Source organism: Ornithorhynchus anatinus, chromosome 2, assembly GCF_004115215.2.
Source record: "Ornithorhynchus anatinus isolate Pmale09 chromosome 2, mOrnAna1.pri.v4, whole genome shotgun sequence".
NCBI classification, from domain to species: Eukaryota; Metazoa; Chordata; class Mammalia; order Monotremata; family Ornithorhynchidae; genus Ornithorhynchus; species Ornithorhynchus anatinus.
In genome coordinates this window covers 135,022,814-135,047,796 of record NC_041729.1, presented here as the reverse complement: position 1 = coordinate 135,047,796, position 24,983 = coordinate 135,022,814, and the positions used below count along the sequence as shown (strand labels likewise).

Genomic DNA, 24,983 nt, shown 5'->3' with positions numbered 1-24,983 from the left:
GTCTGCTGTGTGACTTTGGGCAAGTCACTTCACTTCTCTGTCCTTATTTTATGTGTAAAATGGGGGGGGAGCCCTATGCGGGGCACGGGCTGGGTCCAACCTGATTAGCTTGGATCCAAGACAGTGCCTAATAGGGTGCCTGGAACACCTAAGTGCTTAAATAGCCTCAAGGGTCAAAAGCATCAAGGACTCTGAGAACCAGCCACTATGCTTTACTTGAAGAATCCAGGATTTAGAAGAAGCTTTGAGGCTCAAAAGGGCAAGAGGTGACGCATCCGATAGTGACCCGATACACGGTCCTTGGGCCTGGCCATCGGTTTGAGACTTTAAGCTCATTTCCACTCTCTTCACGCCCTCCTGACGTCCAAGTGCATTTGAAATGAGGGCAATTTCTCTTCCGTCCCCCGCCGCTTGCTGGCGGCCGTCCTGTGTCCAGAGTGGAACTTTGGGTGGGAGTTCGAACTTTTGGTGGGAGTTCCCTTTCAGGTGGCCAGTCAAGAGCCCCACTTTAATGCTCTTCTGACCCACCCATCTCTGTGTCCAGAACGTGTCTAATGGGCAGTGAGCAGAGCCCTATGTACTCTGCAGAAAAGCACCGTGGCCCAGGGGAAAAAAGCACGGGCCTGGGACTCAGTGGACCTGGATTCTAATCCCAGCTCCCTTACTTGTCTGCTGTGGGACCTTGGGCAAGTTACTTCACTTCTCTGGGCCTCACTTCCCTCACAAGCAAATTGGGGATTCAGTACGTTCTCCCTCCTACTTAGAGTGTGAATCCCAAGTGGGACCTGTTTACCTCTACCCCAGTGCTTAACAAACACCCTAAAATTAAAAAAAAAAAAATCCCCAAGGATCACAGACATCATGGAACCTCGGATCCCACCACTGAGCTTTACTTGAAGAACCCACGACCTCTAAGAAGCTTAGCACAGTGCTTGGCACATAGTAAGTGCTTAAGAAACACAACAGTTATTATTACTAATCATTAGGAAAGGTTTCAGGTTCGAAAATCAGGGTGAATCGGAGAGGCAAAGAGTGCTGTAGGGGTATAAAGAGGAAGCCCCGGAATTCAAAAAAGTACTAGCTCTGCAGATAGGCTAAAGGGCTTTAACACGTCACCATACCAAACGCTATCATTATTGATTATTATTATTTACCAAGTTTAGCTTCGGTAGAATTAAGAAGTTGTTCTAGCGATGGTGTGTGAGTGCCGGTAGAAGATACAGATTCCGTGTCTGTCGTTTCCATCCCTTCACCTTCTTCCCTTGCAAAAGTGTGCATGTCTAGAGGAGGGAGATCTGTATTTCTCCTTTCTCGGATATTCTTCGCGGGCTGGTGGGAAGCAGCTGGACCTCATAGAAAACAAAACAGAAGAAAAATCCTGAGTGCACAAGTGAAAACAAAAACCAAAAGAGCCCTTTCATTCCGATGCGGACTATTTCAAATAAGCTTCGTTCCACTGCACGTGCCCAGTTGAGAGATTAACCCCCAAAACCGAAATGACAGCGAAGAGTACATTGTGCTTTAAGTAGAAATGAAGCAGAGGTCAAAAAATGCAGCAGAGTGGTGTCATGAGGGAGGAATTCATAACCCAGCGTTAATTACATTTCACAGTTACACATGGTGCTTTCTGGTGTTCTGCCTCTTTAGATTTTATCCAGTACACTTCTCCAGGGATCAGAATGAACAATATTTTAAGAAGCTGCTCAAGTCTCTAGAATTCCTGTACTGCAAATATATGTTCAAACCAAAAGAAAAAAGATGTTAAACTTGAACTTTTTCCTTCAGATATTGTACTTGGTCTGATATATATCGGTCATGGAAAAAGTTTCTCTGACTTCCTTAAAATTATAACCGATCAACCGCATTTACTGAATGCTCACTGAGTGCCGAGCACCGTAGTAAGCTTTTGGGAGAGTAACAGTAATAATGTTGGTATCTGTTAAGCGCTTACTACGTACAGAGCACTGTTCTAAGCGCTGGGGTAGATACAGGGGAAAGAGATTGTCCCACGTAAGGCTCACAGTCTTCACTCCCCTTTTACAGATGAGGGAAGTGAGGCACAGAGAAGTGAAGTGACTTGCCCACAGTCACACAGCTGAGAAGGGGCAGAGTCGGGACAATACATCAGAGTTGGCAGACACATTCCCTGCCCGGGATGAGCTTATAGTCCAGAGAGTAAAGTCAGTCGGGCAGCAGTCAGTCCTGTCTATTGAGTGTTTACTATGTGCAGAGCACTGTACTAAGCGCTTGGGAGAGTACGACGTAACTATAAACAGACACATTCCCCACCCACCACGAGCTTACGGTCTAGAGGGGGAGGCAGACATAAACAGAAATAAATAAATTAGAGCTCTGGACATAAGTGCTGTGGGGCTGGGAGGGGGGCCTGAATTCTTTGCCCTTTACTTCCTCAATCTTTACAAGTAAAGGAGAAGTAACGGCTGAGCTTAAACCCAGAGATGGCAAAGGGATGTTATCGACGGCCGGGCCTAGGGCGATAGGAGGGGTGGCGGGGTGGGAAGCGGGGAAGTAACATCCTCGCAGGTTACCCGGACCCCCCCGGGATCAAAATCCCAATCTCTTACACAGTGCTCCCCCAATCCTCTCTGCATTCTTTTCCAAACCACGATGGAGCCTCGGCATCACTTCCGATCCATCCTCGGGGCTGCTGCTAAGCGGTTCCTCATTCCCTTAAGCCGTTAACAGTCGGCGTGGGTTTCAGCCCCCGGAGAAGCTTCCTGCGATCCCGAAGTCGGGGAGAGGGAGGGCTGGTAGGCAGAAAAGCCCCCGGGTGATTCAAAGGTCCCGTTACAGCCTTGGTTGGTTCCACACCGCCCAGGGGTCAGTGTGACCGCGAAAGGGGTCGGTGCACGCCCAACTACTTGGATCCCGAAGGACTAACAAGAAGCTCAGCAAAGCAGCGTCGGCTTTCTAATTCAGGCTTCAGGTGTCGGCGAAGAGAGTCTCCCCATAAACCACTGTGCCACCAAAAGGGCCAAAGAACCAAAGCAAGTCACATCAGAGCCAAGCACAGTTGGCCCTGCTCAATACCCTGCCTCTAAAAGCGGCACCAGAGGATTCTTGCGTAGTGGATCGAGCACGGGCCTGGGAGTCAGAGAGTCAAGGGTTCTAATCCCAGTTCTGCCACTTGTCTGCTGTGTGACCTTGAGCAAGTCACTTCACTTCTCTGGGCCACAGTGACCTCATCAGTAAAACGGGGACTGTGACTGTGAGCCCCACAAGGGACAGGGACTGAGTCCAACCTGATCTCCTTGCATCCACCCCAGCGCTTAGTACAGGGCCTGGCACAAAGTAAGTGCTTAACAAATCCAGCACTGAGAACAGTGCTCGGCACATAGTAAGCGCTTAACAAATACCAACATTAAATATCACAATTATTATTATTATGCCTGTGGGAGCAGTATGATTGGTGGACACCGTCTGACAAATACTTCCACACTCAGAAGAACTAGCTTGGAAATGAAACCCACACAGTCATTTCGGGAACTTTCGGTGTCAATTTTAATGAACCGAGTCCCAATTGGGTCCGAAAAACAGCATGAGAGTAGCAAGCAGCTGGATGATTTCGAAATCAAAAGTGCTCACGACACGAACGCTAATAACCCGAGAAGATACGACGGCTGATGCTTTCGCTGACCCATACGTACTTCTGGTAGTTGGCTCGCTCTTCAGTTGGAAGAGCTGAGTTTCCACCTTCGACAGCTGCTGCTGGAGGGTCTCCACCGTCTTCCTGTGCTCCTCCTGAAGGTGCCTGATTTGATCCCGGAAGCTGGTGCGGAGCGCTTCATTCTGGCCGGTCAGCTGGCTCACCGTCTGGGCCTGCTCGGATTTCAGCACCATGTTTTCGGACTGGATCGAACAGAACCTGGAGGAGAAACGAAACAGGCACTCTCCTCAACACCTCCCCGCCGCACTCTTTGCTTCCTTTGGGCTGGCGAAAAAGGTGGGCGGGAGGCGGAGGCAAGGAGAATACCCCACGAGTTCCTGCAATACGACCCCGAACGAGGGCCAGCCGACTCAGCTGGGAAGTGGACTGGGGCTGCCCTGAGACACAGAGAGCATAATGATAAAAATGGTATTTAGTTAGCGCTCACTCTACGTCAAGCACTAAGCGTTGAGGTAGAGTCCAATTAATCAGGTTGGACACGGTTCCTGCCCCACGACTAATGTACAATCTTAGCAGGAGGGAGAACACAGATTTAATCCCCACTTTCCGGTCGAGGAAACAGAGGCACGGAGAAGTTGAACGACTTGCCCAAGATCTCACAGCAGGCAAGTGGAGGAGCGGGATTAGAACCCAGGTTCCCCGACTCTCAGGCTTGTGCTCTTTCCACTGGGCCGTCCTGCTTCTCAGCTGCTCCTAGACTATCCGGAGGGAGTCCCGAGTCGGTCAATTAGCCTGAGATCCAACCGGGGGTCCCGATCCGACTGGCTCCCCCCGAGACTTTCCATGGGGATTGAGGAGTCCCGGAGTCATCCAACCCACAGTTTCCCTCCGCGGATCGGCAGCACAACACGACCTGGGGGGTAATGATGTGTTTGGAGGACCGAGGAATGTCGTTTGGTTGTAGAACCACCCGGGGGATGCTGGGATGTTATTCATTCAATACTATTTATTGAGCGCTTACTATGTGCAGAGCACTGTACTAAGCGCTTGGAATGTACAATTCGGCAACAGATACAGTCCCTGCCCACTGACGGGTTTACAGTCTAATGACACTGGCCACCGATTCATCTGGGTCAAGCTATCCGGACATTTAGCATTAACCTTCTAAACTAAATCAATGATGTTGGGAAGCGCTGGGGTTGTTACAAAGACACTTTTCGGGGACATAAATTGCTGGTATATCTTGGAAAAGATAGAACTGGAATCCAAAATTGTAGGCCCTTCCAAAGGCCCATAAAAGTTGATCTGACTGCCTCTACCACAGAGCTGTAACATGCTAAAAATAGCACGTGTGTTTCTGCTTTTTAGGTTTACAGTACACTGAGATGCGTGCTCATCGCTCGATAGTACTAAATGTCTTATGGGGAATTCAAGCCCTTAGTACAGAGCTCTGCGCACAGAAGTTGCTCAACATACACTGATGATGGTGTTTGTTAAGCGCTTACTATGTGCCAAGCACTGTTCTAAGTGCCGGGGTAGACACTAGGTAAGTTGTCTGAGTAATAGCTACAGAGCAAGAAACAGAGGCACCGGGGAAAAGCTGTTACCAGAACATTCATTCATTCATTCAATAGTATTTATTGAGTGCTTACTATGTGCAGAGCACTGTACTAAGCGCTTGGAATGGACAAATCGGTAACAGATAGAGACAGTCCCTGCCCTTTGCCGGGCTTACGGTCTAATCGGGGGATGACAATCGTCGTCATTAACACGAGCTGACAGTCCCACCGAATGCCCTTCGTCCAAGAGCTTAATGCTCTTCGGATATTATCTCATTAATCTTCAAAAATGTCTCAGAGGCACAAAGAGCCATTATTACTCCAATGCTGCAGCTTGGATACGAGGTCACCAAGTTTCTACAATTTCTCAATCAGTACCGAGCAGCTCTGATTGAGAAAAAGAGGGAGAGTAGGGGGGAAAGAGAGAGAAAGAGAATGAATAAGACAAGAGAGACACCTGAAATATGAGTAGGGACAGTATATCTCGGAAACCTCCGAAGTTGCTTGTCTGTTTTTTTAATGGTATTTGTTAAGCTCCAGTGCCAGGCACTGTACTAAACGTTGGGGCAGACACAAGATCATCAGGTCCCACAAGGGGGTCCCAGTTCACGCGCTTAGTACAGTGCTCTGCACACAGTAAGCGCTCAATAAATACGATTGAATGAATAAAGTACGAGGGAGAACAGCTCTTGAATCCCCATTTGGCAGATGAGGGAACTGAAGCACAGAGAAAGGAAGCTGCCAAGTGGCAGCATTAAAAGGAACACTTAAATCGCCCCGTTACGTCTGCTGTGTGACCTTGGGCAAGTCACTTAACTTCTCTTGGCCTCGGTTACCTCATCTGTAAAATTGCTATATTGTTGTACTATACTCTCCCAAGAGTACAGGCAATTCACGCCAACAGGAACTCAAAGCATTTCATAATGCTAGACCTGTAAGCTCGTTGTGGGCAGGGAATGCGGCTGTTTAATGCCGTATCGTACTCTCCCGAGCGCTTACTGAGGTGCTCTGCACACAGTAAGCGCTCAGTAAATACGACTGAATGAACGAATGAACTGTTCAAAGAGAAATGAAATACAATGGGAAGTTCTGGAGTGCCACGGTATGCAAACAGTGATTCCACCCTAGGGAGGTCTAATGACAGAACCTTCCACCCTCCTAGAGATCGCTACATCTTAGTCCCTTCCCAAGTGTGTTCCGTTTTAATAAACAGGATTTAACACATTAATCGAGGGAAGCGGAGTGGCCCAGTGGAAAGACCATGGGTCTGGTGGACAGACCTGGGTTCTAATCCTGGCTCCGCCCGTCTGCTGTGTGACCGAGGGCAAGACACTTAACTTCTCTTAGCCTCGGTTACTTCATCTGTAAAACTGCTACATAAAACCGTTGTACTCTCCCAAGCGATTAGTACGGTGCTCTGCATACAGTAAGTGCTCGATAAATACGACTGACTGACTGACTAAAACGGGGATGACGACTGTGAGCCTCATGCCGGACAGGGACCGGGTCCAACCTGACTGTTAGTACAGTGCCTGGCACGTAGATCTTAGAACGAGTCATCTACAATCGATGCCTAGAATTCCTTAACTCCCATTCTCTCCTAGACCCCCTCCAATCTGGCTTCCGTCCCCTCCACTCTACCGAGACTGCTCTCTCTAAGGTCACCCATGACCTCCTTCTTGCCAGATCCAATGGCTCCTACTCCATTCTGATCCTCCTTGACCTCTCTGCTGCCTTTGACACTGTCGACCATCCCCTCCTCCTCCGTACCTTATCTCACCTTGGCTTCACGGACTCTGTCCTCTCCCGGTTCTCCTCTCACCTCTCCGGCCGATCATTCTCGGTCTCCTACGCTGGAGCCTCCTCCCCCTCCCATCCTTTAACTGTTGGAGTTCCTCAAGGGTCAGTTCTCGGCCCTCTTCCGTTCTCCATTTACACTCACTCCCTCGGTGAACTCATCCGCTCTCACGGCTTCGACTACCATCTCTACGCAGATGACACGCAGATCTACATCTCCGCCCCCGTCCTCTCCCCCTCCCTTCGGGCCCGCATCTCCTCCCGCCTCCGGGACATCTCCGCCTGGATGTCGGCCCGCCACCTAAAACTCAACATGAGCAAGACTGAGCTCCTCATCTTCCCTCCCAAGCCCGGTCCGCTCCCAGACTTCTCCATCACCGTGGATGGCATGACCATCCTTCCCGTCCCGCAGGCCCGCAATCTCGGTGTCATCCTTGACTCGTCCCTCTCGTTCACCCCACACATCCTATCCGTTACCGAGACCTGCCGGTTTCACCTCTACAATATCGCCAAGATCCGCCCTTTCCTCTCCACCCGAACGGCTACCTTACTATTACGGGCTCTCGTTATATCCCAGCTAGACTACTGTGTCAGCCTTCTCTCTGACCTCCCTTCCTCCTCTCTCGCCCCGCTCCGGTCTATTCTTCACTCCGCTGCCCGGCTCATCTTCCCGCAGAAACGATCTGGGCATGTCACTCCCCTTCTTAAACAACTCCAGTGGTTGCCTATCGACCTCCGCTCCGAACAAAAACTCCTCACTCTAGGCTTCAAGGCTCTCCATCACCTTGCCCCTTCCTACCTCTCCTCCCTTCTCTCTTTCTACCGCCCACCCCGCACGCTCCGCTCCTCTGCCGCCCACCTCCTCGCCGTCCCTCGTTCTCGCCCATCCCGCCGTCGACCCCTGGGTCACGTCCTCCCGCGGTCCCGGAACGCCCTCCCTCCTCACCTCCGCCAAACCGATTCTCTTTCCCTCTTCAAAACCTTACTTAAAAATCACCTCCTCCAAGAGGCCTTCCCAGACTGAGCTCCTCTTCCCCCTCTACTCCCTCTGCCATCCCCCCTTTACCTCTCCGCAGCTAAAGCCTCATTTCCCCCTTTTCCCTCTGCTCCTCCACCTCTCCCTTCCCATCCCCACAGCACTGTGCCCGTCCGCTCAACTGTATATATTTTCGTTACCCTATTTATTTTGTTAATGAATTGTACATCGCCTTGATTCTATTTAGTTGCCATTGTTTTTACGAGATGTTCTTCCCCTTGACGCTGTTTAGTGCCATTGTTCTTGTCTGTCCGTCTCCCCCGATTAGACTGTAAGCCCGTCAAACGGCAGGGACTGTCTCTATCTGTTGCCGACTTGTTCATCCCAAGCGCTTAGTACAGTGCTCTGCACATAGTAAGCGCTCAATAAATACTATTGAATGAATGAATAGAAGGTACAAAACAACAAAACCAAACAAAATCCTCTTTTAACAAAGGAAGAGTTCCAACACCACACTCCGGTTGAACAGTAATGGAGTCCAACAGCTCTGTCCTTAGAAAAACCTTACTTTTCTCGAAGTTCCGCTTCTTTCACCACGGTCTCCTGCAGCATTTTATTGTGCCTTTCCAGCAGGGTGTCATGTTCAGACTGCAATAACTGCAGTTCAGAGGCGTTGGCCTGCAAATTATTCTGGGTGTCTTGTAGCTTGATTTTCAGTTGATCGACCATCACTTCCAGGTGTTCTCTAAAACAGAAAACCATTGCAGAAACAGAGAGAGAGAGTAAACCGGACCTGGATTTGCCAAATGCATTTTACTGTGCAGCTCGTTTCAATAATTATTAAGTTAGCTAGGACGATTTGAATGATGATGCGGTGTCAGAGGTGAGTCAAGTCAGCAAGGCGTCCCAGCTGGATGTCATAGTAAGTTAACTGTACCTTACAGGATATTTGTTTTGTGAAGTAGATCTTTGTAAGTGTGCAAAATGTCCCGATCTAAGGAGGCTAAATGAGACTGTAATTCAAGAAACAAATGGTAAAGAGACCTGTTTCGGACTCTGGGCTTAGGGGTTGTGGTAAAACAGGACTCGGCTTTAGGGGTTGAATACTGTGCTCCCTAATTGAGGGCAGGAGAAAGGAGAGAGGGGAGGTGGAGAGCGGGGGCAGGGAGAGAGAGAGAGAGAGAGGGACACTAGACAAGGTTGGAGAGAAATATTGTAGAAACAGGTCTAAAACCCTACACAGCCTTTATGAGCCTCAAAGGATTAGAAAAAGATTGCTCTAAATTAGATGAAAGTGTCACAGTTTTCAATCAATCGATGGCATTTACTGAGTGCTTACCGTGGGCAGAGCACTGTACTGAGTACTTGGGAGAGTACAATACGACACATTCTCTGTCCACAAGGAAATATGGACTCCTATGGACTTGAGTCGTGCGGGAAGGAAGGTGGGCTGAACATCAAGAAACTCAATCCTACCAGAACGAGGAGAGTTCTACCTTCAGAAAGGAGCGGGGAAAGAACTTAACCCTGAAGATCAATGAAATGAAAATCAGGAATGACTTCTAAAATAAGAGAAATCCTTTGTCCGTACATTAGTTTCAATGACACTCTAGTTAATATAAGACGTCTGTCACCCCGCTTCTTTCTCCTTTCTCCGGCCGCCGACAGTTTTCTACCGACGAAGTGCCAGAGGCTTAAAATTCCAAGGTTATCTGATCTTGCATGGCACGGTGAGATCCTAACAGAGGAATCATTTTTAATATGAGCCTCTAGTTGCCAGATGAATCTCAACTGTGTCACAGGCACCAAATAGTTCCCCACCACCTCCTGCTCACATAATTTTCAGGTAGGCCACAAAAGTGAACAATATATAGCTTTCGTGGAAGCATTTAAATGAAATCCAACCTAAGCATAGCTTTAGATGGACAGAGGAAGATGCTTCTGTGCAATGAAGTCAATTCTTTGAACAAAATTGTCAAGTCTCAGGTATTTTCAAAAAATGTACGGAAAGCTTTCCGAGTTAACACCCACTATTTGACTACGTCCACAATGACAGCCCATATACAGCCATTTTACTTTTAGGAATAGAAAACTTTCATAATCACTCCTAAGGCCTTGGAAATTATTTTTATTTAATAACTAGGGACATCCCTCTAATCTAACCAGTGGTTGCCTATCGACCTCCACTCCAAACAAAAACTCCTCACTCTAGGCTTCAAGGCTCTCCATCACCTTGCCCCTTCCTACCTCTCCTCCCTTCTCTCTTTCCACCGCCCACCCCGCACGCTCCGCTCCTCCGCCGCCCACCTCCTCGCCGTCCCTCGGTCTCGCCCATCCCGCCGTCGACCCCCGGGTCACGTCCTCCCGCGGTCCCGGAACGCCCTCCCTCCTCACCTCCGCCAAACTGATTCTCTTTCCCTCTTCAAAACCTTACTTAAAAATCACCTCCTCCAAGAGGCCTTCCCAGACTGAGCTCCTCTTCCCCCTCTACTCCCTCTGCCATCCCCCCTTTACCTCTCCGCAGCTAAAGCCTCATTTTCCCCTTTTCCCTCTGCTCCTCCACCTCTCCCTTCCCATCCCCGCAGCACTGTACTCGTCCGCTCGACTGTATATATTTTCGTTACCCTATTTATTTTGTTAATGAATTGTACATCGCCTCGATTCTATTTAGTCGCCATCGGTTTTTACGAGATGTTCTTCCCCTTGACGCTGTTTAGTGCCATTGTTCTCGTCTGTCCGTCTCCCCCGATTAGACCGTGAGCCCGTCAAAGGGCAGGGACCGTCTCTATCTGTTGCCGACTTGTTCATCCCAAGCGCTTAGTACAGTGCTCTGCACATAGTAAGCGCTCAATAAATACTATTGAATGAATGAATGAATGAATCTGTGTTTAAATAAAAAATTCGACGCTATACCATTTCAGAGTCTCTGTGGCCAATGCAGTGTGATCTGGTTCACTCAGGGCCCTTGCCAGTGCTACAGAGAAGCACTGTACGGAGAAGCAGCGTGGCTCAGTGGAAAGAGCACGGGCTTTGGAGTCAGGGCTCATGAGTTCGAATCCCAGCTCTGCCACTTGTCGGCTGTGTGACTGTGGGCAAGTCACTTCACTTCTCTGTGCCTCAGTTCCCTCATCTGTAAAATGGGGATTAATACTGTGAGCCCCACGTGGGACGACCTGATTCCCCTATGTCTACCCCAGCGCTCAGAACAGTGCTCGGCACACAGTAAGCGCTTAACAAATACCCACATTATTATTATTATTATTACAGTCTGGGCTGCCTCCCGAGAGCTTCACTACATTTCCCCAAAAGCAAAACCTAAATGGTTATACAGTTCATGCCGCTTTAAGAATATGTTTCTCGGTCTGCCGCTTCACGGCGTTGACGGTCCTAACGCTTGCCTGCAGTTAAACCCGAGTCAATGACACACTTTCCCGTCGGCAAATCCCTTGCCACCAAAAGGAATTTTTGCAAACGGTTACGCCTATGCGAGAGAAAAGCAGTCCACACGAATCCCACCCGGGTCTCACGTCGGACTCTACCTTTCTTTTTTGGCTCCCTCGGTTTCGGCCAGAGCGGCGGACTTGTTCTTTTGCTGTTTCAGAACGTTATGGACCCGGACCTTGTAGCTCTCGAATTCCGAGGTGATAGCCGCTTGTTCCGCCTGCAACATCAATGGGCATTTCTAGGGTCATCTGCAAGTCGGTCTTAAAGGGCAAAGAACCTTCCTGCTGCCTGATGTGGGTCCGTGGACTGACCAAATTCCGATTCGGGGAAACAGCGACGACGAGGGCTACCCTTTTATACTTAGACTTCAACTTCTAATCCCACCTTTATGATAAACGTTAGGAAGTTACCCATTTTTAAATGACCTTATGTTTGGATTCTGATCTTCTGGGGGTCTGTCTCTTCAATCAATTAGTGGTATTTTCATTCATTCATTCGTATCTATTGAGCACTTACTGTGTGCAGAGCCCTGTACTAAGCGCTTATTTTATTGAGCACATTTTGTATGTAGAACACTGTATTAAGTGCTGGGAGAGGACAATACAACAGAGTTGGTAGACACATTCCCTCAATGGTTACAGTCTAGGTGGGGAGGCAGACAGTAGTATAAATAAATAACGTATATTAACCGATGACATTTACTACTGTTTACTATGCGCAGAGCCCTGTACTAAGCGCTTGGGAGAGTACAACCTGGCCACCCTGTATCTACCCCGGTGCTTTGAACAGTACCTGGCACGCAGTAAGTGCTTAACATACCGTATTAGACTGTAAGCCCGTCAAAGGGCAGGGACTGTCTCTATCTGTTACCGATTTGTACATTCCAAGCGCTTAATACAGTGCTCTGCACACAGCAAGCGCTCAATAAATACTATTGAGTGAATACAATGCAACACAATTAGCCCACCCTTTCCCTGCCCATAACAAGCTTACAGTTTGCAGGACAAGTTTACAGTCCAGAAGATAGGTACGTAAGTGCTGTGGGGATGAAGGTTCGGTGAATATCAAGTGCTTAAAGGGAAGAGATTCAAGTACCCAGACATTGTAGAAGGGAGAGAGAGTCGGGAAAAAAGAGAGCTTAATCGGGGAAGACCCCTTTGAGGAGATGTGACCTTGATAAGGCTTTGATTGCCCTTCTGCCTTCTGATGCTTGTTCTTTCTGGGGACGCGCTCGGGCGGGTGAGGGTGTGAAACATTTCAAAAAGTATATTTCCTTTTCTAAGTGGGCATGGAACGGTTTTGGGGAGGTGACAGAGGTGGGGGCGGCAGGTGACTCTGGAGCTTTTCCGAGATCAGGACCCAAAAGGAGTAAGGGATCTGTGTCCTATTTTTCTAAGGTATCTGTTAAGCGCTATGTCCCAGGCACTGTACACTGGGAAAAATGCAAGCTTATCAGGATGGACACATTCTTAAACCCCATTTTACAGATAGGGTAACTGAGGCACAGAGAAGTGAAGTGACTTGCCGAAGGCCACGCAGCAGACAAACGGCGGAGTCCTTCTGACTCCCTCGCCGGTGCTCTATCCACCAGGCCACACAGCTTGGAAAAGCGGGAGAAATGTTTCCCGGCACCAGCATCGCCCCCTCTGCCACTGTGTTGGAGCCCCCGCTCCCTGGCTGGAATGAGTGAGTAAAAGTGACCGGGCAAGTTGGAAAAGTTGGGATGGGTGTGGTCCTTTGGATCTGATATTCTCCTGCTCTCTTTGTTGTTGAGAAATTATTGTTCTTTTTACTCACTTCATCCTGTTCTTTTTATCCTGCTGATGGTATTTGTTAAGCTCTATGTAAGCAGTGTTCTAAGCACTGTATTGTCTTGCCCACTGCCTGTCCATCACTAGATTGGGAGCCCAATGGGAGTCAGGAAGTATCAAGCATTCAGGGATACTTGTTCAGCGCTTACTCTTGGCAGAGCACTGTATTGAACGCTTGGGAGAGTACAATGCAACGCGACAGTTAGTAGACACGCTCCCTTCCCACGGAGAGCTTCCAGTCCAGAGGGGGAGACAGACATTAAAATAAATAACAGATAGGGAAACAGCAGAGTATAGGACTATGTACGTGAGGCCGTAGGCGATGTACAAGGGAGAGCGAGGGCTTAGTCGGGGAAGACCTCTTGGAGGAGATGTGGTTTTTGGAGGATTTTCAAGGTGAGGAGAGTGGTGGTCTGTAGGATACGAAGCGGGAGGGAGCTCTGGATCCCAGGGAGGACTGTGGGCAAGGGAACGACGGTGAGTTAGACAAGATCAAGGTACAGTGAGTAGTTTGGCTCCGTGAAGTGTGTGGGCTGGGTTACAGTAGGAGGTCGGTGAGGTGAGGAAGGAATAGGGAGAGCTACCTTAAAAGTGACGGCGAGGAGCTCCGGTTTGATGTGGAGGTGGATGGGCAACCGTCGGAGGCTTTGATGAGTGGGAGACACGGACTGTACGGTTTTTTAGAAAAATGATCTGTGTGGCAGGGTGAAGTACGGACTGGAGAGGAGGCAGGTGAAGTCAGCGAGGAGGCTGAAGCAGGAGTCAAGGTAGGAAAGGTAAAGTGCGTGGATCAGCACGGTAGAAGTTTGGATGGAGAGAAAGGGGTGGATTCTAAAGATTAGTGAAGGAAGAACCGAAAGGATTTGGTGACAGTTGAATAGGGGAGACGAGTCGCGGATAAAGTCCAGGTTATGGACTTGAGAGACAGGATGGGTGGTGGGGTTGACTACCGTGATGGCAAAGTTATGGGAGGACAAGGTTTGGGTGGGAAAATGAGGAGTTCTGTTTGGGTCATGTTCAGTCTGAGGTTTGAGTGGGACATCCAGAAAGAGATATCCCAAAGGCAGAAGGAAATGCAAGCCTGAGAAGAAAGAGAGAGGCTGTGGAGGCTCAACTTTCCCCACAATTTTTTTTTCTTTATGGAATTTAAGTACCTACTAAGTGCCAGATACTGTACTAAGTGCTGGGGTAGAGACAAGATAATGAGGTTGGATACAGCCTATGACCCACACGGGGCTCACAGTCTCAATCCCCATTTTAAGGATGAGGTAACTGAGACCCAGAGAAGTTACGTGACTTGCCCAAGGCCCCACAGTGGCAGAGCTGGGATTAGAACCCAGGTCCTCTGACTGCCGGGCCCATGCTTTAACCACCAGGTAACTCCACTTCCTGAGTTGGGCTGACTTTCCTTACATGAAGCTATGTGGTGACCTCTCGGTGAAGGACCTGCAGCAGTTTGTGGCTAGATTATAATCGATCGATATTTACTGAGCGCTTATTGTGTACAAAGCACTGTACAAAGCGCTGGGGAGAGCACATTGTAATAATATAACAGAGTTGGAATACATATTCCCTCTCCACATAAAGGCCAGTTCAGTGGGGGACCATCAACCCGGTCTTACAAATGGAAAAATCGAGGTTTGACGAGTCAAATAACTCGCTCGAGGTTGCAGGAAAACGACGGATGAGCTAAAAGAACCGACGCAGGCCTCCCTTACTGGAAATCCGCTGTTCGAACTACACTGTCGTCCAAGCAGAAACCGGGCCAGTCTAGAGGAGCCTAATTTGCCTCCAACTTTCACTTTCTAATCGACCCACTCCATCATCTGTAAATATTTGGCATTCGGCGAGAGTCCGATTCCAGTAAAGGCCGTTAAAATTTTATTTGCCCAAGAGTCGCGCAAAGGGAAACCGCTGAAGCAAAGCTGTCACGGAAAACAGCGTATGTGCGCTCTGCTTCTCTCTGGTATCCACCGGTCAGTCTTATAGCCGTATCACTCAGGTGCCAGTTTATAATTAGTCTGGGGCTTCGGATCACTTTGGCTTTGCCCCAGGAAACAGGATAAGGGGGCAAAAAAAGGAGAGCGCATTTACTAGTTTTGGACTGAATAAACAGCACTCATGGCTTGGTTTCCCTGGCTACTCAATGTGTCGCTTCTAAATTAATCTTACAATGGAAGATATTTTTGTTACTTCTTTGTTCCTCAAAAAGATTAAAGGCTTCATAAAATTTGAATCCTCTCCCTTCAAAGGCCTATTTTTTGTTTTCTGCCCTACAGAAGCTTTATGGTTTCAAGCACTAGAGCCCCTCAATATGAATTTATTAACTGTAATAAAAAACAACAACAACTGGCACCTCAGACTATAAGTAAGGATATGGGTGGACTGGGGTATTGGGCCATCCAGCCTATGATTCTGTAAATGATGGATTGGATCTGAGAATAATTTTTAGTGGGCTTTTTTTTTAAATGGTATTTGTTAAATGACTCCCAGGCCTGTCGCCTATCCACTAGACCATGAAATGGATCAAATCAAGTAAAATGGCCCTAAATGTTAAAAAAGAAATGCGTATTTGAACAATTGCAATGATTTTTAATGCAATATGGCATAGTGGATAAAGCATGGGCCCGGGAGTCAGAAGGTCATGGGTTCTAATCTCACCTGTGCCACCTTGGGCAAGCCACTTCACTTCTCCGGGTCTCAGTTACCTCATCTGCAAAATTGGGGATTGAGACTGTCCACCGTGGGACAGGGACTGCGTCCAACCTGATTAACTTGTATCTAGCCCAATGCTTAGAACGGTGCTTGGCACATAGTAAGTGCTTAACAAGTACCAAAATTTTTCGATGTTCGACTGGCTTCTCTGAAGATAGTTTTGGCTATTTTCAGCTGATGGGTGAGGTATTCTGAAAAATTCTGTGGCCGTTTGGGGTGGGATCCCAACCCTCTCTATTCTTCCTTCCTCCCACCTTGTTTCCTGGTGCTGGCCAGTAGCCCTGGCTTCCGTCAATAGTGTTCCATTTCTTACAATGGCTACAAGGGAGACAGAATTCATTCTAGCAAAGGAATCACAAACCTTAGCACTTGGTAGCAATAATATCCTTGGCTAAAGGGAATTAGACACTACCTAGGAAAGTCAACCCTACTAGCAGAAAATGAAGAAGAACTGAAGGGCTTACTCTTAAAAATAATAGAACAGAGCAAAAAGATGGGCCCACATCTGAATGTCAAGAAAACAAAGATCACGACAACTGGAAGGTTTAACGCATTTGTAGAGGATGGAGAGAAGACTGAAATACTTGACAATTTTTCCCTCCTGGGATCGATAATCCATAATAAAGGAACTAGTAGCCAAGAAATACGCCGAAGACTAATGTTAGGAAGACTCGCTACGAAGAGCCTGGAAAAAGTCATGAAACGTGCTGATATAATTTGCCACAAAAATACAAATGATCGACTCTACGGTGTTTCCAGTGACAACGTATGGATCCGAAAGCTGGACGGTGAAAAAACAGGATTAGAAAGAACATTGAATCCTTTGTAATGTGATGCTGGAGAAGGCTTTCGCGAATACCGTGGATGGCCTGAAATACAAACAAGTGGATTTTAAAATAAATTAAACCAACGTGGTCTTGGCAAGGCCAAATGACTCAACTTAGATGAGCGTATTTCGGACACGTCATCAGGAGAACTGATTCTCTGGAGAAGACACTAATGCTAGGAAAAGTCCAAGGAAAACGTGGAAGTGGCAGACCGGCAGCCGGATGGATAGAGACCAGAACAACGCTAACGGAAGAACCGTTAGAAAGGTTGCGGATTATGGCAGAGGACAGGATGTTCTGGAGAAAGTATATCCACGGAGTCGCTACGAATCGGAAACGAGTCGACGGCACTTAATAATAATAATAATAATGATAATAGGAAAATCAAACCCCTTCAAGTGGTGCAAGGTTAGCCCTGACCTAAACTATGGGCAACTCCAGCGCTGTATCCTCCTTTGACTGTGAGCCCCAGGTGGGATCTGATGGCCCTAGCGCTTAGTACAGTGCTTGGCATGTAGGAAGCGCTTCTCAAGCACCACTGCTATTCTTCTGATTGTTATTACTTAAGGATGTAGCGGGGTGCCCCGAGGTGAGGTTTATTACGAGTAGGGTGTGAGATTCCCCGCATTTGTTGCACCTGCATTGGGGGGGGGGGTTTGGGGTTTTTTTTGTGATTCTTTGAAATTGCGGAAAAGGCCCGAACCCAGGCGGGGAGAAGGGCGAGTGGGTGTGGGCCAGCCCTGATCCACCCCCTCTAAAAAATGCCCACAGGCCATTTGATTTCGGGACAGATCTGACAGTAAGCGCTCAATAAATACGACTGAATGAATGAATGAATGTGCCAACTGCCTTATCTTTGCTGATTCATTCATTCCATCGTATTTATTGAGCGCTTACTGTGTGCAGAGCACTGTACTAAGCACACGGAATCTACCCGTACAGCCCACTTGGCACTAATGACCCACTACTGCTTTACGAGTCCAGACTGAAAAACGATAAGTTAATAACTACAAATAATCCTCATTGTGGTGTTTGTGAGGCACTTACCATGTGCCCAGCACTGTACTAAGCGCTGGGGTAAAAACAGGTGCCCCACATGGGGCTCCCAGTCTAAGCAGGAGGGAGAACAGCTTGCTGTGGGGAGGGGATGTTTCTACCCGCTCTGTTGCACTGTCCTTTCCCACCGCTTGGTACGGCTCCGCACACAGAATGCGCTCCATAAATGACGATGAACATGCACTGAACTCCCATTTTGCAGATGAGGGAATGGAGGCACAGAGAGGTTAAGTGACTTGTCCAAGGTCACCCAGCCGGGATTAGAACCCAGGTGCTTAATACTCTTCACGTGCAAATCACTTTCTCCCCCAGAGCTCCTTCACATCCCTTACTCTCACCCCATCCCTGTGAGGTAGGGAGAGGCGGACAGTAATAACGCTCATTTTACGAATGAAGAAACCAAGTCACAGAGAGCGGCTGGTTCCCGGTGACCCAGAAGGTTGGGGGCAGAGTTTGGACTAGGACCCAGGTGTCCCGCCCTCCCACCCACGTTCTTCCCATTACACCTGCTTCCTGGGCTTCTCCTGTTACGTTCCCCTCCGATCTAATGATTCCCGTAAGCCGCTTGGAGGAACTCGGGGAAAAGTTGACACAGACTGGGAAGTGAAAAATGCCACGACTTCTGCAAGCGCAGCATGGGTCCCTGGAGGCGGGGGCGGAACCACGGGGGCTGAGATCACTCCTTCTGCCCCCGCCGGGCGTTCAGAGAAAACCTTCGCACGGTGGGCCGCTCCACCGCCACGGCCAAGAGGCAGCATGGCGTAGTGGACAGAACCCGGGTCTGGGAGTCAGAAGGTCGTGGGTTCTAATCCTGGCTCTGCCACTTGTCAGCTGGGTGACCATGGCCAAGTCACTTCACTGGGCCTCAGTTCCCTCCTCTGAGATTGAGACCGTGAGTCCCTCGTGGGGCAGGGATGGTGTCCAACCCCGTTTGCTTATATCCACCCCGGAGCTTAGTACAGCGGTCGGCACCTGATGAGTCCCCAGAAGATTTTCTCTGTGTGTTTTGAAAACATTAGAAGCCGAGTTTTCTCTGGCTGCAGTGGTTACGGTCAGAAAGTACCCAGGCTTGAAAGTCTATTCTGTTTTGTACGGCTTCTAACTCACTGGAGTCCTCAAGTATTTGCTTGTCTACACAACCGACCAGAAAAGTCTAACACACTGACCTACGGAAAATAATAACCGTCGATCTCATGTTGAAACCATTAACTTGATTATTACCACATTTATTACTATTATTATTGAGAGGGGAAGCTGTAGTGACATCTCTGCCCCTTTAAAAACCTTCTTTCGTTCTGAAAGAGACAATTAATTCCACCTTAGGAGTGAACGGCTCAAGGGTGGGCCCCGCCAAACCAAATCACCAAAACTCGCCGATTCCATCCCCCTTTGGGGAGAGAGTACCTTGGCGGTGCTGCACTCTTCCTGCCAGGTTGTGATTTTCTGTTGGTAAGCGCTCAGGGTGCGCTGGTGTTGTTCAACCGAGTTCCTCAGGTGCTCCTGGACCTTATGCTTCTCCGAGGTCATTTCGGCCAACTGGATCTGAAAAGACACCCCTTGCCTTCGACACCGACCCTTCCAAAATCCGCTCGGCATTTGTTAGAACTGGTGCTCTGGTCCAATCTAAAAGTCATTCGAATGAACAGTTTGAAACTTTTCAAACGAGTTCGTATTTGATTTCCATGCTGGCATGGCACGCCACATATGTCTGTCAAAAGTCCAGTGAAGTAGGACAGGGAGAGGACGAGTCACACACAAAAAGACAACCTTCTAGAGAACAACCTTAAATCAACACGTCGGTCAAGACCAAAAAACACTCCTCAATCCTGGGTGGCTGACGAGTCCCCAGAAGATCTTCTCTGTGTGTTTTTAAAACATTAGGAGCTGAGTTTTCTCTGACTGCAGTGTTTACGGTCAGAAAGTACCCAGGCTTGAAACTCTATTCCGTTTCGTACGGCTTTTAACTCACTGGAGTCCTCAAGCGCTTGCTTGTATATTTAATGAACCAGAAAATTCTAACACTGACCTATGGAAAATAATAAAAGTTTATCTTATGTTGAAACCGTTAACTTAGAAGATTCACTGCTTCTGCCAGCTGAGCCTTTCGACTTTTGTAAACGGACTAAGTCTACTCCAAATAATGTGACTCACGAGAACAATCCTTTATCTCCTTAAAAGTCACCAACCATTCCATACTTCTCTCCAGCTCCCGCGAAATCCTTACTTTATAGACTTCGAGTTGCTGCTGGCTTGCTTCTAGCTCTCCTTTCAAAGATGACTGAAGTATTAAGTGATCGGTTTCCTACGGAACAAAGTTTATCGTTGATTTAAAGTCAGCCGTAAAAAAGAAAGCCGGGTTGAACGAAAAAAAGGATCCACTGGATCTGAAGGCCAAAAGCTAACGTACCGCTTGTTTCGAATCTGCCAGTTCCTTTTTAGTCTTCACCAGCAGTTGCTTGATCTTGGTATTCTTTTCCTCATACTGTTCCACTGAAGACTGAAGTGAAGCTGAACCCCAAAATAATTGTTTTAGGAACAAAAGCAAAGAGCGAGTTATAAGGGTGGCTTTCAGTTTGACACAGACGATGAGCTCTTTTCTAGAGCAGAGTCAAGAGTTGCATGATATGAGATTCGCTGGGAAACTAATTTCAAACTTCAGATGAAAAACAAAGTAGTCCCTTTAGCAGTACACATGGTGTCCCACCCCGTTTGCTTATACCCACCCCAGAGCTTAGTACAGTGCTCGGCACCTAAGTCCCCAGAAGATTTTCTCTGTGTGTTTTGAAAACATTAGGAGCCGCGTTTTCTCTGACTGCAGTGTTTACGGTCAGAAAGTACCCAGGCTTGAAAGTCTATTCTGTTTTGTATGGCTTCTAACTCACTGGAGTCCTCAAGTATTTGCTTGTATATACAATGAAAAAAGCAAAGAGCGAGTTAAAAGGGTGGCTTTCAGTTTGACACAGACAATGAGCTCTTTTCTAGAGTTGAGTCAAGAGTTGCATGATATGAGATTCGCTGGGAAACTACGTTCAAACTTCAGATGAAAAACCAAGTATTCTCTTTAGCAATAAATATGGATCGTCAAAAGGTCAATTTCTTTTCAGGTACAATTACCGGGCAATTTCCATGAGCAGCATTACGCTCCGGTTTCACCCAAAATTCTGAGTCACCGGTTCTGTCTGAGGTTTCTGAACTAACACCGGGTATTCGGTCGCAGATTCGCCGACGGGACTAATGCAACTCGCTCTTTTGGGATCGCATCTACCTCGCTGTCGAGCCCTTTGCCGCATCCGCCCTCTGGCCTGGAACTCCCTCCCCCTCCATATACTCCACACCTCCACTCTCCCCGCCTTCAAAACCTCATTAAGGTCTCGTCCCCTCTAAGGGGCCTTCCCCAATTCATTCATTCGTTCAATCGTATTTATTGAGCGCGTACTGTGTTCGGAGCCCTGTACTAAGCGCTTGGGAAGTACGATACAGCAATAAAGAGAGACGATCCCTTCCCACGAACGGCTTACAGTCGGGGGGCGGGGGAGACAGATGTCAAAACAAGTAAACAGGCATCAATATAAATAAGCAATATTATAGATACACACAAGTACTATGGGGCAGGGACGGGGGGAAGAGCAAAGGGAGCGAGTGGAGGTGACGCGGAGCCCTCTTTTCCTCCCGACTCCCTCTCTCCCTTCGGTGTCATCCATGTGCTTGAATCTGGAAGCTCATTGTGGGCAGGGAATGTGTCTGCTTATTGTTATATTGCATTCTCCCAAGTGCTCAGTTCAGTGCTCTGCATCCGATATACTTGTATCCATCCCGGCGTTTAGTACAGTACTTGGCACATAGTAAGCGTTTAAATACTTAGTAGTAGTGAGTGCTTCATAAAGAAGATTGAATGAATGAATGAATACCCTTCGGGCATGCAGCATTCACCCCACCCTCAGCCCCACCGCACTTATGTACACACCTATAAATTCGTTATTTTGATTAATGTCCGCGTCCCCATCTACACTGTAAGTTTACCGGGGGCAGGGAATGTGTCTGCGATACTGTTGTGCTGCACTCTCCCAACCATTTAGCGCAGTGCCCTGCACATAGTAAATGCTCAATAAGGCTTAGTGGAAAGAGCATGGGCTTGGGAGTCAGAGGTCATGTCAGTTGTGTGACTTTGGGCAAGTCACTTCACTTCTCTGGGCCTCAGTTACCTCATCTGTAAAATGGGGATGAAGACTGTGAGCCCTATGGGGGACAACCTGATAACCGTGTATCTACCCCAGTGCTTAAACCAGTGCGTGGCACATAGGAAGCACTTAAATACCATCATCATTATTATTATTATTATTACCATTACTGATTGTTTGGGATGTTAACACTAATTTACTGCTCATAGAAAAAGCGGCATACACGTTCAGTACTGTGGCTAAAACGCCTTCCGGTTACCGTGGCTCAGGGGAAAGAGCCTGGGCTTCGGAGTCAGAGGTCATGGGTTCGACTCACGGCTCTGCCACTTGTAGCTGTGTGACTGTGGGCAAGTCACTTCACTTCTCTGTGCCTCAGTTACCTCATCTGGAAAATGGGGATTAACTGTGACCCTCACGTGGGACAACCTGATTACCCTGTATCTCCCCCAGCGCTTAGAACAGTGCTGTGCACATAGTAAGCGCTTAACAAATACCAACATTATTATTATTATTATTATTGTTCCTGGTGAGCATTCCTTCCCTGGTTTGCTGAATTTCAGACTTTCAGATGTGGGGCTCCTCGTTCACCTTGCCTCCCGTACGCTTAGGATTTGCAGTTGAAAATGAAAGACGAAAACGAGTTTTATATTCTTACTTATTTCTTCCTGTAGGGTTTCTTGTTTCTGCTTCTGAATTTTAACTTCTTGCTCAAACTCTTCAATCTGGCTGTTTTTATCAGTTATCTTCTGATTTAGTTCTTTTACTAAACGCTCATAATCAGCTATTTCCATATCCATCAATGTGGTCTGCTTAGCATCCTGTACATAACAGATATAAGGCATCCACAGAAATGACCAGATCATTTCGAGTGTTTTGAAACTTGCATTAAAACACAGAAACAAATTCTGACTTACAGAAAGGCAGGTTTTTCCTACAATGGGTAACGACTATTTCGATCAGTGCTGCTGGGATTTTATTCAGGAAAACAGTTCTACTAGCATTTATAAAATCAGAGACTAAAATCCCAGTTTTCCATTTCTCATATTTTTTTTTTTACTCCTTTAACCTTATTGGAGGCATATCAGGTCTCTGATACTTATTCCTTGCTACTATGCCAAGTACTCATTCTTTGTTCATCGGTTTCCCTCATATATTCCCTTATATAGAGAGAAGCAGCATGACCTAATGGCAAGAGCATGGGCTTGGGAGCCAGAGGACCCGGGTTCTAACCAAGGCTCCGCCACTTGCTGCTGTGTGACCCTGGGCAAGGCACTTAACTTCTCTGTGCCTCAATTACCTCAGCCGTAAAAGGGGGATTAAGACAACCTGATAACCTTTCATTCACTTCAGCACTTAGTGCTTGGCGTGTGGTAAGCGCTTAACAAATATCATGATGATGATGATTATTATATATGTATATATTTTTCATTTCTCCCTCTCCCCCACCTTTCATTTCTGGACAGTTAGAGAAGTTAAATGTTGAGTTCAGCTTTGAAATCAATACAAAATTCTTCCTCCTTATTGTAATTCTTCACACAGAACAGAAATCAACAATTACCAAATCTATTCATTACTGTAAAAATACTAGAAATTAGATGGCAAAAGTGAACAATCAGTGGAAACCACTAAATGACTACAAAAGCTATTTATTGGGAGTTAAGCACTTTGAGATGTTTTCGCCTTTTTCAATCCATCGGGGACAATAAATCACTGTTTGGTATGCTAATAACACAGAGGCCTTGAAAGAAGTAATATAAATTTCCTCAAAGTACCCTCCTTAGTCTCAAGGAGTGGTTGGTACACGGGAAGTACAGAATTAACGGAATCTTTATGCCAGGTAATTTGGTATTATTTTACCTTTCTAACCAGCTCCAACTCCTGCAAAGTTTTCTGAAGTTGTTTCCTCTCCTTTTGCAGTTGCTGCTGCAGTTCTTCAAGTTCTTTTAAAGCCTCAGCGTGCTCCTGAAAAGTAGCAATGTTTTTTTCTATATTTAATTCTGTGTTTTTTTCATAAACATCACCGGGCATAACAATCATTTGGGTTCTTTAAAAAAAACAAAAAACCCCCCCACCAAACCCTTTGATTTTCAACTCTTGAGAAGCACAGGGAATTCCATTATACCACCCTAACAGAGCAGATTTGGCTATTACAATCCTGAGGAATGGACGAAAGAGTACATAAAACTGGCCCCAGGGACAGAGACAGAAGCCAGGGGGGTCAGTTCCTCTGAGTTTGGCTAAAGTCATTATGAGGTTTTTAAAAAATTATATTTTAGTGCTATGGGTATAGGAGTAGACTCAAGCTTATCAGATGGGACACAGTCTTTATTCTCATGCGGCTCACAATCTTTAATCCCCATTTTACAGATGATGTAATGGAGGCACAGAGAAGTGAAGTGACTTGCCCAAGATCACAGAGCTGACAAGTGATGAGGCTGGGATTCTTATTAATATTAATGACAATAATAATAACAACAACAACAATGATGGTATTTGTTCAGCGCTTACTAGATGCTAAGCGCTGGGGTGGAGACAAGTAAATTGGGTTGGACACAGGCCCTGTCCTATGTGGGGCTCATAGTCTCAATCCCCATTTTACAGATGAGGTAACGGAGGCACAGAGAAGTGAAGCGACTTGCCCAAGGTCACAGCTGACAAGTGATGGAGCTGGGATTAATAATAATAATAATAATAACAACCATGTTATTTGTTAAATGCTTCCTATATACTGGCACTGTACTAAGCACTGGGGTGGAGACAAGTAAATTGGGTTGGACACAGTCCCTTTCCCACGTGGGGCTCATAGTCTCAATCCCCATTTTACAGATGAGACAACTGAGGCCCAGAGAAGTGAAGTGACTTCACAGCAGACAAATGACGAATCTGAGATTATAACCCAGGTCTTCATACTCCCAGGCCCGTGCTCTACCCGGCAGACCGGGCTGCTTCCCGAAATGATCACGGCAGCGATGAGTTGGGGGCGGAGGGGAAA

General features: G+C 47.3%; 1 protein-coding gene across 4 annotated transcripts in view; it reads right to left on the bottom strand.

The window, feature by feature from the left end:
- GCC2 (GRIP and coiled-coil domain containing 2) overlaps positions 1–24,983 on the bottom strand; it is an 85,971-nt gene that overhangs the window by 7,132 nt on the left and 53,856 nt on the right. For 3 of the 4 annotated variants that reach the window (XM_029051022.1, XM_029051039.1, XM_029051030.1), the window contains 9 exons: positions 23,849–23,953; positions 22,647–22,809; positions 20,221–20,321; positions 20,038–20,115; positions 19,218–19,355; positions 11,500–11,621; positions 8,529–8,705; positions 3,669–3,886; positions 1,155–1,349 (listed from right to left, as the gene is read on the bottom strand). In XM_029051022.1, coding sequence (XP_028906855.1) covers positions 1,155–1,349; positions 3,669–3,886; positions 8,529–8,705; positions 11,500–11,621; positions 19,218–19,355; positions 20,038–20,115; positions 20,221–20,321; positions 22,647–22,809; positions 23,849–23,953 — 1,297 coding nt within the window. The remainder of the gene's footprint in view (positions 1–1,154; positions 1,350–3,668; positions 3,887–8,528; positions 8,706–11,499; positions 11,622–19,217; positions 19,356–20,037; positions 20,116–20,220; positions 20,322–22,646; positions 22,810–23,848; positions 23,954–24,983) is intronic. The other variant, XM_039911206.1, reaches the window with a different exon arrangement.